The sequence below is a fragment of the Piliocolobus tephrosceles genome, chromosome 10 (assembly GCF_002776525.5).
Source record: "Piliocolobus tephrosceles isolate RC106 chromosome 10, ASM277652v3, whole genome shotgun sequence".
Lineage (NCBI taxonomy): Eukaryota > Metazoa > Chordata > Mammalia > Primates > Cercopithecidae > Piliocolobus > Piliocolobus tephrosceles.
This window is the reverse complement of record NC_045443.1, coordinates 110,967,278-110,979,721: the sequence shown is the minus strand read 5'-3', so window position 1 is coordinate 110,979,721 and position 12,444 is coordinate 110,967,278. Positions and strand designations below refer to the sequence as shown.

Genomic DNA, 12,444 nt, shown 5'->3' with positions numbered 1-12,444 from the left:
AGTCTGGGCGACAGAGCAAGACTCTGTCACGAACAAACACAACACAAATAGTAATTTGCTTTTTATTGGTTTGGGGTTTGTTCAGAGATTCTGAGGACAGGATCAGCCCACATGTAATGCTGTAGGCAAATGTCTACCCAGTAGGATTTGAGGGTCCTGGCTCTTCCTACCCTCTAAAACAGCTCCCCTCTGCTGCCCATCATGCTGCCTAACACCCCACCATGGGTCGCCTCTGTAGAGGAAGGCAGGGAGACAGATTGTATTTGGGATCTTGCTTTGTTGCCCAGGCTGGAGTGCAGTGGCAGAATCCTAGCTCCCTGCAGCCTCAAACTCCTGGGTTCAAGTGATCCTCCCACCTCAGCCTTCTGAGTAGCTGAGACTACAGGTGAGTGCCACTATGCCTGGCTAATTTTTGTATCTGTTGTCAAGATGGGGGTGTTGGTATGTTGTCCAGGCTGGTCGCGAACTCCTGGCCTCAAGCGATCCTTTCACCTTGACTTCCGAAAGTGCTGGGATTATAGGCATGAGCCATGCACCTAGCCTTATATGCTCTTCTTATGATGAGACTTTGACAAACCTCCCACTGCGGGGGTTGGGGGGAGTGGTCTACATTTCCTCTCCTTAAATCTGGGTGGGCCTGTGACGACGGAAGATATGACAAGAAGTGACACAGTCTCATTTCCACAATGAAGTCATACAGGGCAATTCTACTTTGATGCCTGGAACCCCAGAACTGGCACCCTGAGATGCCATGTAAGCAGTATGTCTGCCCCGGGATGGCCATGCTCTAAGGAAGCCCAGAAACCAGCTTGCAGGGAAAAATCCCATGCAGAAGCCCTGAGGCGACAGGAAGAACGAGAAACATCTGGGCAACCAAAGGAGAGACTTGCGCCAGAACTGCCTAGCTGAACCCTTCCCTCATTTTATTTTTTTAAGTATATAAGAGAGAAGATCTCCCTATGTTGTTTTTGTTGTTGTTGTTGTTTGTTTTTGAGTTGGAGTTTCGCTCTTGTCGCCCAGGCTGCAGTGCTGTGGTATGGTCTCAGCTCACTGCAACATCTGCCTCCCAGGTTCAAGTGATTCTCCTGCCCCAGCTTCCCGAGTAGCTGGGATTACAGGTGCCTGCCATCATACCCAGCTAATTTTTGTATTTTTAGTAGAGATGGAGTTTCATCATTTTGGCTAGGCTGGTCTTGAACTTCTGACCTCAGGTGACTCACCCTCCTTGGCCTCCCAAAGTGCTGGGATTACGGGTGTGAGCCACCACGCCTGTCCTCCCTATGTTTTTTTTAAGGCCAAGTGATTCTCCTGCCCTGGCCTCCTGACTTCTCAAATTCTTGACCAATGGAAACCCAGATAATGAAATGCTATTGTATTAGGCCTCTAAATTTTGGCATGTTTTGTTATGCAGCAATAGGTAACTGATACAAGCACAAAATCCTTCTTAACTTTTTTTCTTTTCTTTTCTTTTCTTTTTTGAGAGGGAGTCTTGCTCTATCACCCAGGCTGGAGTGAAAGGGCACAATCACAGTGCATTGCAACCTTGACCTTCTGGGCTCAAGTGGTAGATTGACATTTAATCTACTCTCTGCTAGACACTGTGTCAGGTCCTTTTATGTTCAGTAATAATAATAAATAATAACAACAGCAGCTTCAATTTATTCAACTTTAACAAATGCCAGGCACTATGCTATGGGTTTTATTATATACTCTCCTTGTTCTTTAAAATTATAATAGTAGAGACACAGGGTCTTGCTATGTTGCCCAGGCTGGTCTCGAACTCCTGGCCTCAAGCAATCCTCCCACTTCAGCCTCTCAAAGTGTGATTTACAGGTGTGAATCACTGTGTCCAGCCTACATATAAAATCTCAATCCTCACTACAACCCAATGAGTGCCCTAGAGGCGCTGTTTTCATCCCCATTTTCCAGGTGAGGAACTGAGACTCAAAAAGACAAAATAACTGGTCCAAGGTCAAATAACCATAACTGGTAGAGCTGGGACTTGAACTCGGATCTGGATGGCTTCTGAGGCTGCTCCTACCATGTTAAAATGGCCTTTCTCAGCCTGGGGAATAGGCCCCAACCCTAACCACTGTCTACCAGAGCAGGGGTGAACCAGGGGCTATCCCAGGCCCCATCTATCTTCGTTCTCTGTCCCCAGGGGTTCCTCTCTCTGCCTGGATCTTTCCAGGAGTCTCTCAACAGATGCTCATACTCTCCCCCAACACCCCGTGCCAGCTGCTCTACCCCAGTCCTGGGAGACAGGGAGGTAGTAACCCATCTGCTCTGCTGACCCAGAATGGTGATATCTAAGCCACGCCCTAGCTACCAGGGTCAGGCCCCTTGGGGAAGGAGGACTTCTGTTTCAAACTCAGCAATTCCAGAGTTACTTCCTAAGCAGCAGATGACCTAGGGAAAAGCTGACCCTGGAGCAGGCTTGGAGATTGTGACACACAGACACTAGCTGTGAACGCCCCTGTGCTGGCAGCCTGGACATGGGGATGAACCTGGCCTGGTGCTGCTTTGAGGTGCTCCCAGTCTGTGGGGGACACAGAAAGGTAACTCAATGCATTGTTGTAACAATGGAATAATTTTTATTTTTTAATTTTCTTTGAGATAGAGTCTCACTGTCACCTAGGCTGGAGTGCAGTGGCATCATCTGGGCTCACTGCAGCCTCCACCTCCCAGGTTCAAGCAATTCTCATGCCTCAGCCTCCCAAGTAGCTGAGATTGTGGGCTTGTGCCACCATGCCCAGCTAATTTTTGTATTTTTTAGTAGAGATGGGTTTTCACCATGTTGGCCAGGCTAGTCTTGAACTCCTGACCTCGGGTGATCTGCCCACCTCAGCCTCCCAAAGCGCTGGGATTACAGGTGTGAGCCACCACATCCAGCCAACAATGGAATAATTAATAGGGACAATAAGCCCTTCCACTGAGGGAGTGTTGGCTCAGCATCCAGCATGGGGTTTGGGACTCTTCACAGTGTCCTACTTCAGCCAGGCATGGTGGCTCACGCTTGTAATCCCAGCACTTTGGGAGGACAAGGTGGGGGGACTGCATGAGCCCAGGAGTTCAGGACCAGCCTGGGCAACATAGTGAGACCCCGTCTCTAAAATGAACAAAACCAGCCAGGCAGGGCCAGGCGCGGTGGCTCACACCTGTAATCCCAGCACTTTGGGAGGCCAAGGCAGGCGGATCATGAGGTCAGGAGATCGAGACCATCCTGGCTAACACCGTGAAACCCCGTCTCTACTAAAAAATACAAAACAAATTAGCCGAGCGTGATGGTGGGCACCTGTAGTCCCACCTACTCGGGAGGCTGAGGCAGGAGAATGGCGTGAACCCCAGTTTGCACCACTGCCCTCCAGCCTGGGTGACAGAGGGAGACTCCAGCTAAAAAAAAAAAAAAAAAGAAAGAAAGAAATTAAAAAAACTAGCCAGGCATGGTGGCACACAACTGTAGTCCCAGTTACTTGGGAGGCTGAGGTGGGAGGATCACTTGACCCAGGAGGTCAAGGATGCAGTGAGCCAAGATCACACCACTACACTCCAGCCTGGGTGACAGAGGGAGACCCTGTCTCAAAAAAGATAAGGAAAAACATCTGGAAGGACCTCAGGGGGTTGGTACTAGTATCACCCCCATTTCATCAAGAGGGAAACTGAGGCTCAAAGAGATGCTCTAAGTGTTTAGAGAAGGTCCTATAGAAACCTAGTGTCCTGCGATTCCAAACATCATGTTCCAGGTCACAATGTCACCTGCCCAGAGGTGGGAATTAGAGGCAGACGCTGAAGGCGGGGAGCCCCGTGGCCATATGGAGGGGTGGGGAGGAGGGTGAAAGACCACCTAGTGGCGGTGACCTCTTAGCTGAGCCTGACAACATGAGTAGGAGTTTGTCAGGTGGAAAAGAGAAAAGGGTGTCATCAGGGCAGGCGGCTCGGAAGGAGCAGAGGCAGGTGGCTGTGGGCAAGAGGCCAACACGTTCAGGAAACAGGGAGCACTTCTGGGCAGGAGGTGGAGGTAGGGGTGAAAGGTGATTTCAGAAAGGTGTGCTAGGGCTGGATGCTGCAGGGCCTTGAATACCAGGCTTGGCATTGGGCCCGGGTCCGGCCCATGATGAGGAAGCAGGTCCTACCCTGAGGATGAGAGATGGGGGGATTAGATGCATGATAATGGCAGAAGCGGGGCTGCAGGCAGGAGTGGCCTGGGAGGACACACTCCAGCCTTAAGGACCCCAGGTCCAGCCCGCATGCCCGCCTCCTCCCACTTCCCCATCCCCCCAGCAGAAGAAATGGCAGAATGAACAGAGCTTCCCCAGGAGGCTGGGAAACTGGAAATAGGGGGAGATACTAATACGTCCACCAGCAGATCACTAACTCCTCAGTCTTGATTTGTATGTCACATTCTTTTAAAAGCGATGCTGTGTGCCCCCTTCTCAGCACATCTACTAAAATTGAAACAATACAGAGGTTAGCAAAAAGAAAAGTGAAAAAATTAAACACAAATTTTAAATATTAGAAAAAAAGGTGGTCGTGGTGGCTCACACTTGTCATCCAATCCCTTTTGTTACAGGAAAGGGGTCCTGATCCAGACCCCAAGAGAGGGTTCTTGGATCTCGAGCAAGAACGAATTCAGGGCGATTCCACAGAGTAAAGTGAAAGCAAGTTTATTAAGAAAGTAAAGGAATAAAAGAATGGTTACTCCATAGGCGGAGCAGCCCCGGGGGCTGCTGGTTGCTCATTTTTATGGTTATGTCTTGATGATATGCTAAACAAGTGGTGGATTATCTATGTCTCCCCTTTTTAGATCATATAGGGTAACTTCCTGATGTTGCCATGGCATTTGTAAACTGTCATGGCGCGGGTGGGAGTGCAGCAGTGAGGACAACCAGAGGTCATTCTTGTCACCATCTTGGTTTTGGTGGGTTTGGGCCGGCTCCTTTACTGCAACCTGTCTTATCAGCAAGGTCTTTATGACCTGTATCTTGTGCCGACCTTCTATTTCAACCTGTGACTTAGAATGCCTTAACCGTCTGGGAATGCAGCCCAGTAAGTCTCAGCCCCATTTTACCCATTGGAGATGGAGTTGCTCTGGTTCACACAGCTCTGATACATTGAGAGGAAGAGGCAGAAGGATCGCTCGAGATCCAGCTACGTGGGAGGCTGAGGCGGGAGGATTGTATAAGCCCAGGAGTTCGAGACCAGTTTGGCCAACATAGTGAGAACTTTTTTTTTTTTTTGAGACGGAGTCTTGCTCTGTTGCCCAGGCTGGAGTGCAGTGGCGCGATCTCGGCTCACTGCAAGCTCCGCCTCCGGGGTTCATGCAATTCTCCTGCCTCAGCCTCCCAAGTAGCTGGGACCACAAGTGCGTGCCTCCACGCCCAGCTAATTTTTTTGTATTTTTAGTAGAGACGGGGTTTCACCGTGTTAGCCAGGATGGTCTTGATCTCCTGACCTCGTGATCTGCCCGTCTCTGCCCCTCAAAGTGCTGGGATTACAGGCGTGAGCCACTGCGCCTGGCCCATATTGAGAACATTTTACAAAAAATGAACAAAATTAGCCGGGCGTGGTGGCACTTGCCTGTAGTCCCAGCTACTTGGGAGGCCGAGGTGGGAGGATTGTTTCAGCCTCGGAGGTTGAGGCTGCAGTGAGCCCTGACAGATGCTACTGCATTTCAGCCTGGGTGATAGAGTGAGACCCTGGCTTAAAAAATTAAAATTTAAATTAAAAAAAAAAAAAAAGTTGTCCTCCTAGGGGGAAAGCCGAACCCAGTTAGGATCTCAGAAGGATTTCAGGTGAAACCACCCGAACTTTCGTGGGCAGGGTGGGGATTTCTCCACCTGGGATTTTCTCAAATCCTCTTTGTCACTATTCATTACCAGAAGCAGCTTGACATCCTCTGGTCCCTCTGCTCTCGGGAAATGAACCTCCTAGTTTCACCCTCTAACTTTCCCTCTTCGCCTTCCTGCAGTCCTTATCCATCGGCTTGTATCTCAGTTTCAAAGTGGAGGGAGAGGACAGTGGAGATTGGGAAGACCCTAGGAAGCTCCCCGGGAGCTGTACCTTTAAGGGCAGGGGCGGGGCGAGTCTTCTGGGGCGTGTCCCGAGGGGGGCGTGTCCCGAGGGCGTGGCCGGGACCGGGGCAGGGCGAGCCGGGGCGGGCCCGGACGGGAAGAGTAGGATCCCGTACGCTGCAGCAGGCGGGGCACCCGGGCTGGCGGCTTCGCTGGCGGAAGGTCGGGCCGGCAGCCAGGGACCTGGAAGGCTGCGAGGACCTGCGACGTCGAGGTTCGGAGTTTGCGGGTCCCAGGCCCGGCCCGAGTAAGAAAAAGCCGCCTCCCCGCAAGGCCGGAGGACCCGGGCGCCCCGAGTTCGACTTCTCAACCTCTGTCCGGACGGGAAACGGAGCACGGAAATGTTCCTGAGGTCCCTTCCCTGGAAAGCGCAGCCCCGATTTCCCGCCCCAGACTCTTAGCAGGTCGGCGACCATCCGAGCGCTAGACATAGGCCCACGTGTACAGAGGACGCTCAGTAAATGCTCACTGGTGAATCAGTAAAATAAATCGGCGGCAAAGAGAGACGAGACGCATGCTGATCTTCAGGTGTTGGGGACACCAGGGAGGCGAGCATTTATTGTGCTTTTATTGTATACCCCGTCGGTCAACATTTGTGTCCATTTTACACATGAGGAATAAGAGGCTCGGAGAGGTGAAGTGACTTCCTTAAGGCCACACAGATAATAAGTGGCTGAGACGAATTTGAAACCAGGGGTGTCCTGTTTCAACTTGGTGCCAAATAGAGTAACCTGGACTCCACTTGGAGGGGTTCAGGAGAACCACAGAAGAGGAAGGGCCGTGTCTTCCGTGGACAGGTATGGAACCGTGGCTGGGACAGGCGCCCTTCTGATCTCTCTTCCCCTCCCTACCTCCTCTCCCTCCCCTCAGGCTGCCAGTACATTGAGAAACACCTGTGCAGACTTAAAGAAAAAAACGGTTTTATGGGGTTTGGTTTCCTGATTGCAAAAATAAGACATACTCACCGTAGAACACATGAAAAAGCCAAAACAGGAAATTTAGTTTGCTGAGGACTTTTGTTTTTCCAGTTTAATTCCTTTGAAATAAATTGAAGCCATTTTGGCCCTGGGCTTGAGGGAAGAGGCACATGGTGGTGACCAGCCCAGCCCCACTGCTAACTGGCTGTCTCTGAGCAACTCACTTCCCTCTTGCCCTTAAGTTCCCTGTCGGAGGGGCTGTGGGCTCTAATGACCCTCTTGCTGTGTGACCTTTGGCGGGTTACAGAATTCCTCTCCTGGGCATGGTGGCTCCTGCCTGTATTCCCAGCACTTTGAGAGGTCGAGGTCGGCAGATCACTTGAAGCTCAGAGTCCGAGACCAGCCTGGCCAACATGGTGAAACCCTGTCTCCATTAAAAATACAAAAATTAGCTGGGCGTGATGGTGTGTGCCTGTAATCCCAGCTACTCAGGAGGCTGAGGCAGGCGAATCACTTGCACCTGGGAGGCATTGGTTGCAGTGAGCCGAGATCGTGCCACTGCACTCCAGCTTGGGTGACAGAGCAAGACTCCATCTGAAAAAACAAAAAAACAAAACAAAACAAAACTCCTCTGAGCCCCTGTCCCTGTTGTGCAGCGTGCGGGGGCGACATTTCCAGAATTGTTCTGAGGACTGGATGAGGGAGGCATGGTGCAGGGAGGAAACAAGCCTGGCTTCACCTCTCTGTGCCTCAGTTAGTTCATCTGTGAAATGGAATGGTAATGCTACCCCTCTCGGCATGTTGTGAGGATAGAATGAGGTCATCCATGTAAAGCTTGGCTCCTTGTAAGACACAGAACAACAGCATTGCTTAGTGGGCTCCATAAAATGTGGTGGGCAAGCCTCTCTAGGTCTCAAACTGGTGGCCTAGAGGCCAAGTCCACCCCTAGAAGTAGAGTTTGTTTTGTTTTGTTTTGTTTTGAGGGCTTCTGCAATCCCGCCCACTGCCCATTTCCCACATGTGTGTCACCCAGCTGGCCCCAGAAGCCTGAGACTCTGCATCTTGGTTCAAGTCCCTAGCACCTTGCAGCCCTGACATTCTGGCCTCAGGCTGGGGGTCAGGTGGGACAGGGTAGGTTTTCACGGGGGCTCAGGAAGAAGGGCGTATCTGATCTGCACACTGAATGGGCAGGGCCTTGGGTCCCTCCAGTGAGACTATGCAGAACACAGTTTCTCCATCAGCTTTGCTTTGCTGCTGGGAGGCAGGAAGGCAGTTCCTTAACTGAGAAAGTCTTCCGGCCCCTTTTGCTGGGTCCATGGGTTTTCAGTGACATTGTCCCCCCTTCTCACTCCCACCTTGCAGGCCACCGGAGCCGCCCGCTGTTTGGAACTGAGCTACTGCCGAAAGGGAAGTGGAGAGTGAGGGCCAGGCCCCGTGGGGGCGGATGGCCGGCAGATGGCTGGATCTGCGCTGGGCACTGAGTGTGCTTTGTGTGCTGCTAATGGCGGAGACAGTGTCTGGGGCTAGGGACTCGTCTACAGGGGCTCACGTTAGCCCCCAATTTCCAGCTTCAGGTGTGAACCAGACCCCCGTGGTAGACGTGAGTATCCTGATAGGAACCTGGGGTTGGATGGGGCTGTGTTCCTCCAATCGATAAATATCTGTTGAGCATCTGCTATGTGCCAGGCACTGACCACAGCCTGGGATATACCAGGGAACAACACAGACAAAACTCACTACTCTCAAGGAGCTGACAGTCTCCTGAACAGACAGATCGAGAAGTAAATGTATACACTTTGGGAGGCTGAGGCCAGGAGTTCAAGACCAGCCTGGCTATCGTGTCAAAACCCCATATCTCCTAAAAATACAAAAACTAGCCGAGCGTGGTGGCGGACGCCTGTAATCCTCAGAACCCTGACACAGGAGAATTGTTTGAACCCGTAAGGTGGATGTTGCAGTGAGCCAGGATTGTGCCACTGCACTCCAGCCTGGGCAGCAAAGCAAGACTCTGTCTTAACAAAAAAAGAGAAGTAAGCATATACATTTCAGGTGGTGATGTGCTAAGTGCCCCGCACACAATTGCTAAAGTGGGATGGGGGACGGCGTGAGCATTTCCAAATATTTCAGATTGAGCGGTCACAGATGATCTTTGAGGCAAGCCACTGAATGGAGAGAGGAAACCACCTACATAGACACCCCAGGGAAGAGCATTCTGGGCAAAGGGAACAGCAAGTACGAAGATTCTGGAGCAGGAACAAGCTTAGTGTGTTCCCGGAACAGCAGGGAGGCTAGAAGGGATGGAACAGAGCAAGTGAGGGGAAGAATGCTAAGAGAGGAGGATGGAGAGGTAATGGCGGGCAGATTACAAAAGGCCTTACAGGCTGCGGCTAGGAGGTGAGAATTGTTTTGCGGTAGTGGGGAGCCAATGGAAGATTTTAAGCAGAGGGTACCAAAATCTGTGTTAGTCAGAGTTCTCTAGCGGGACAGAACTAATAGGATAGATGTATATATAAAGGGGAGTTTTTTAAGGAATATTGACTCACATGATCACAGATGAGGTCCCACAATAGGTCACCTGCAAGCTGAAGAGTGAGGAAGTCAGTCTTTTGAGGAATCCCAAAACCTCAAAAGTAGGGAAGCCGACAGTGCAGCCTTCAGTCTGTGGCTGAAGGTCCAAGAGTCCCAAAGCTGAAGAACTTGGAGTCTGATGTTTGAGGGCAGGAAGCATCCAGCACAGGAGAAAGATGCAGGCCAGAAGACCAAGCCAGTCTAGTCTTTCCACATTCTTCTGCCTGCTTTTATTCTGGCTGTGCTGGTGGCTGATTAGATTGTACCCACCCAGATTGAGGGTGGGTCTGCCTTTCCCAGTCCACTGACTCAAATTTTTTTTTTTTTTTTTTTGAGAACAGTCTCACTCCATACCCAGGCTGGAGGCAAAGGCTGGCGATCTCAGCTCACCGCAACCTCTGCCTCCCGGGTTCAAGCAATTCTCATGCACAGCCTCCCGAGTAGTTGGGATTACAGGTGCACACCACCACGCCTGGCTAATTTTTTTGTATTTTTAGTAGAACCAGGATTTCACTATGTTGGCCAGGCTGGTATTGAACTCCCAGCCTCTCTCTTTCTCCCAGTGGTGGGAGAAAGAGAGCAGTCGTGGATGACTCCAGGTTTCTGGCCTGATCAACTGAGGGTCTGCTGGTGCTGTGATTTGAATGGAGAGCACTGAGGGAGGACCAGTGACGACGCTGGAGTTAGAGGCAAGAGGCCTTCCTCCCAGGGCAGGGAGGGCACAGCCCATTGAGACGGGCTACAGAGAACTTACATCTTCCCACTCTGATGTCTGTAAGGGGAGCAGAGGAGGTCACAGCAGATCTGGAGTGAAGGAACAAAAGCAGGGGACTGCTCAAGATGACCCCCTGGAGTCCCCTGTAACTGCCAGGGGCTGGAGTTCTCGCCATTTCTTCAGCCGGAATCCCAAACTCAAACTGATGGGCTGAGAGCATTCAACGCCCACAGCAACTTTATGAGGCTGCAAAGTGCCTTCCAGTCCACCCTCTGAAGCAGGCAACAGGCAATTAAGCCCATTTTACAGATGGGAAAGTGGTTTGTGGTTACTGTGGTTATAGAATTGAGTACCGCCTCTTGGAGCGTGCTCCTTGGGGGCAGGAAAACTGGGAGATCATACCAGATCATTGTGCCACATAATCTCTCCAAGTTATTGAGCACTTACGTCAGCCCTTTGCTCACAAGTCCTCCCCTAAACCCTGTGAGGTGGGAGTGATGATCTCTGTGCTATAGATGAAGGCTCCGAGGTTCAGGGAGGTGAAGTTGGCCAGGAGGAAAGTGGCAGAGCCAGGTTGAGAGCTCTTGGCTGCTTCATGCTAAATCCGTCCCCTTCCCCTCTAGTCCACCGCTTCCCAGGACAGATGGGCCAGCTGCCTTTCTGGAAGTCCCCACCATCCAGGGAGCCTGCAGGCTGCGAAAGGCCCCTCCAGCCCCTTACCGTAGGTCCTTTTCAAGTAGTTGTTATGCAACAAATATTTATTGAGCACCTACTGTGTGCCAGGGCCTGTGCCACGTGCTGAGGGGATAGCAGGAAGCAGAGAGACCTGGTCCCTGCCCCGCTGGAGCTTATACTCTAGTGGGGTCATGGGTGAGAAGCAAGTTGACAAATCATTCCACAGGGTGAGGGGGAGGGGGACGCTGCTCTGCTTAGGCTATCATGGAAGGCCTCCCTGAGGACAGGACATTTTGACCAAGACCTGAATGGCTTATGAAGATCCAGGGGAAGTGAGGGAACAGTAGATGCAAAGGCCCTGGGGCAGGAGCAGAATGACAGATTTTGCAAAGTGGCTGGAACAGTGAACAAGGGAGAAGGAAGGGAGACTAGGCAGGAGAGAACAGGGGCCAGATCATACAGGGCCCTGGGAGCCACTGCAGAGTTGGCTATCAGTGAGAGGAAGGTGGGAGCCACGGGAGGCTTTAGAGCACAGGAGGATGTGATCTGACATAAGTTTTTATAAGAATTCCAAGGCGGCCGGGCGCGGTGGCTCAAGCCTGTAATCCCAGCACTTTGGGAGGCCGAGACGGGCGGATCACGAGGTCAGGAGATCGAGACCATCCTGGCTAACATGGTGAAACCCCGTCTCTACTAAAAAATACACAAAACTAGCTGGGCAAGGTGGCGGGCGCCTGTAGTTCCAGCTACTCGGGAGGCTGAGGCAGGAGAATGGCGTAAACCCATAAGCGGAGCTTGCAGTGAGCTGAGATCTGGCCACTGCACCCCAGCCTGGGCGACAGAGCCAGACTCTGTCTCAAAAAAAAAAAAAAAAAATTCCAAGGCATTGAGTCCGTTACCCTTTCCCGTCCCGCCTGACCCCTGTGTGCACCTCTCTGGGTTTCCTGGGACTGAGTGAGTGATGCAGGAAAGAGGGTGGGAAGAACTGGAAGGAAGTGAAGCCACCCCCTCTTCCCCACACACAGAACAATCCCCCCTTCCTCTGTCTCTCTTGAGCAGAGAGCTGGGGAGGGGTCCTGAGGGACCTGGGGGAGGGCCGTGCAGCTCGGGGAGGGCGGAGCGAGGCAGACTGCACAATAATGTGATTTGGGAGGCCAGATTTGGGGGAGCTGCCTTGCTGACTCATTCTGCTGTCAGCGAGATGGGGTGACACCCCGCATCCTCCCTGGCTGACCCCGAGGACAGGGAGGAGGGAGGGGAAGAAGATAGTGAGAGGGCAGGAAATGGAGGCTGCCCCTGCCCAGTTGGGCAGTTTCCTCAGGAGCTGTAGCAGGTAACTTTTAGCAGGTGGAGCTGAGTTTGGAGCCACTTCTCAGTGGTGGGCTGTGTGCTCCTGGGCAAGCCACTTTGCCTCTCTGTGCCTCAGTTTTCTCATCTGTGAAGTGGAAACAATTGTGCCAACCTCCTGGGTCTCTGATGAAGACTGAATGAGTGAGAT

At 51.9% G+C, this 12,444-nt stretch overlaps 1 protein-coding gene across 4 annotated transcripts in view; it reads left to right on the top strand.

Annotated features, from left to right (window-relative positions):
• Window positions 1–6,150: 6,150 nt before the first annotated feature.
• SLC8B1 (solute carrier family 8 member B1) overlaps window positions 6,151–12,444 on the top strand; it is a 34,971-nt gene continuing 28,677 nt past the window's right edge. For all 4 annotated transcript variants that reach the window (XM_023204024.2, XM_023204015.2, XM_023204008.2 and 1 more), the window contains exons 1-2: window positions 6,151–6,868; window positions 8,351–8,588. In XM_023204024.2, coding sequence (XP_023059792.1) covers window positions 8,433–8,588 — 156 coding nt within the window. In that variant the 5' untranslated portion in view covers window positions 6,151–6,868; window positions 8,351–8,432. The remainder of the gene's footprint in view (window positions 6,869–8,350; window positions 8,589–12,444) is intronic.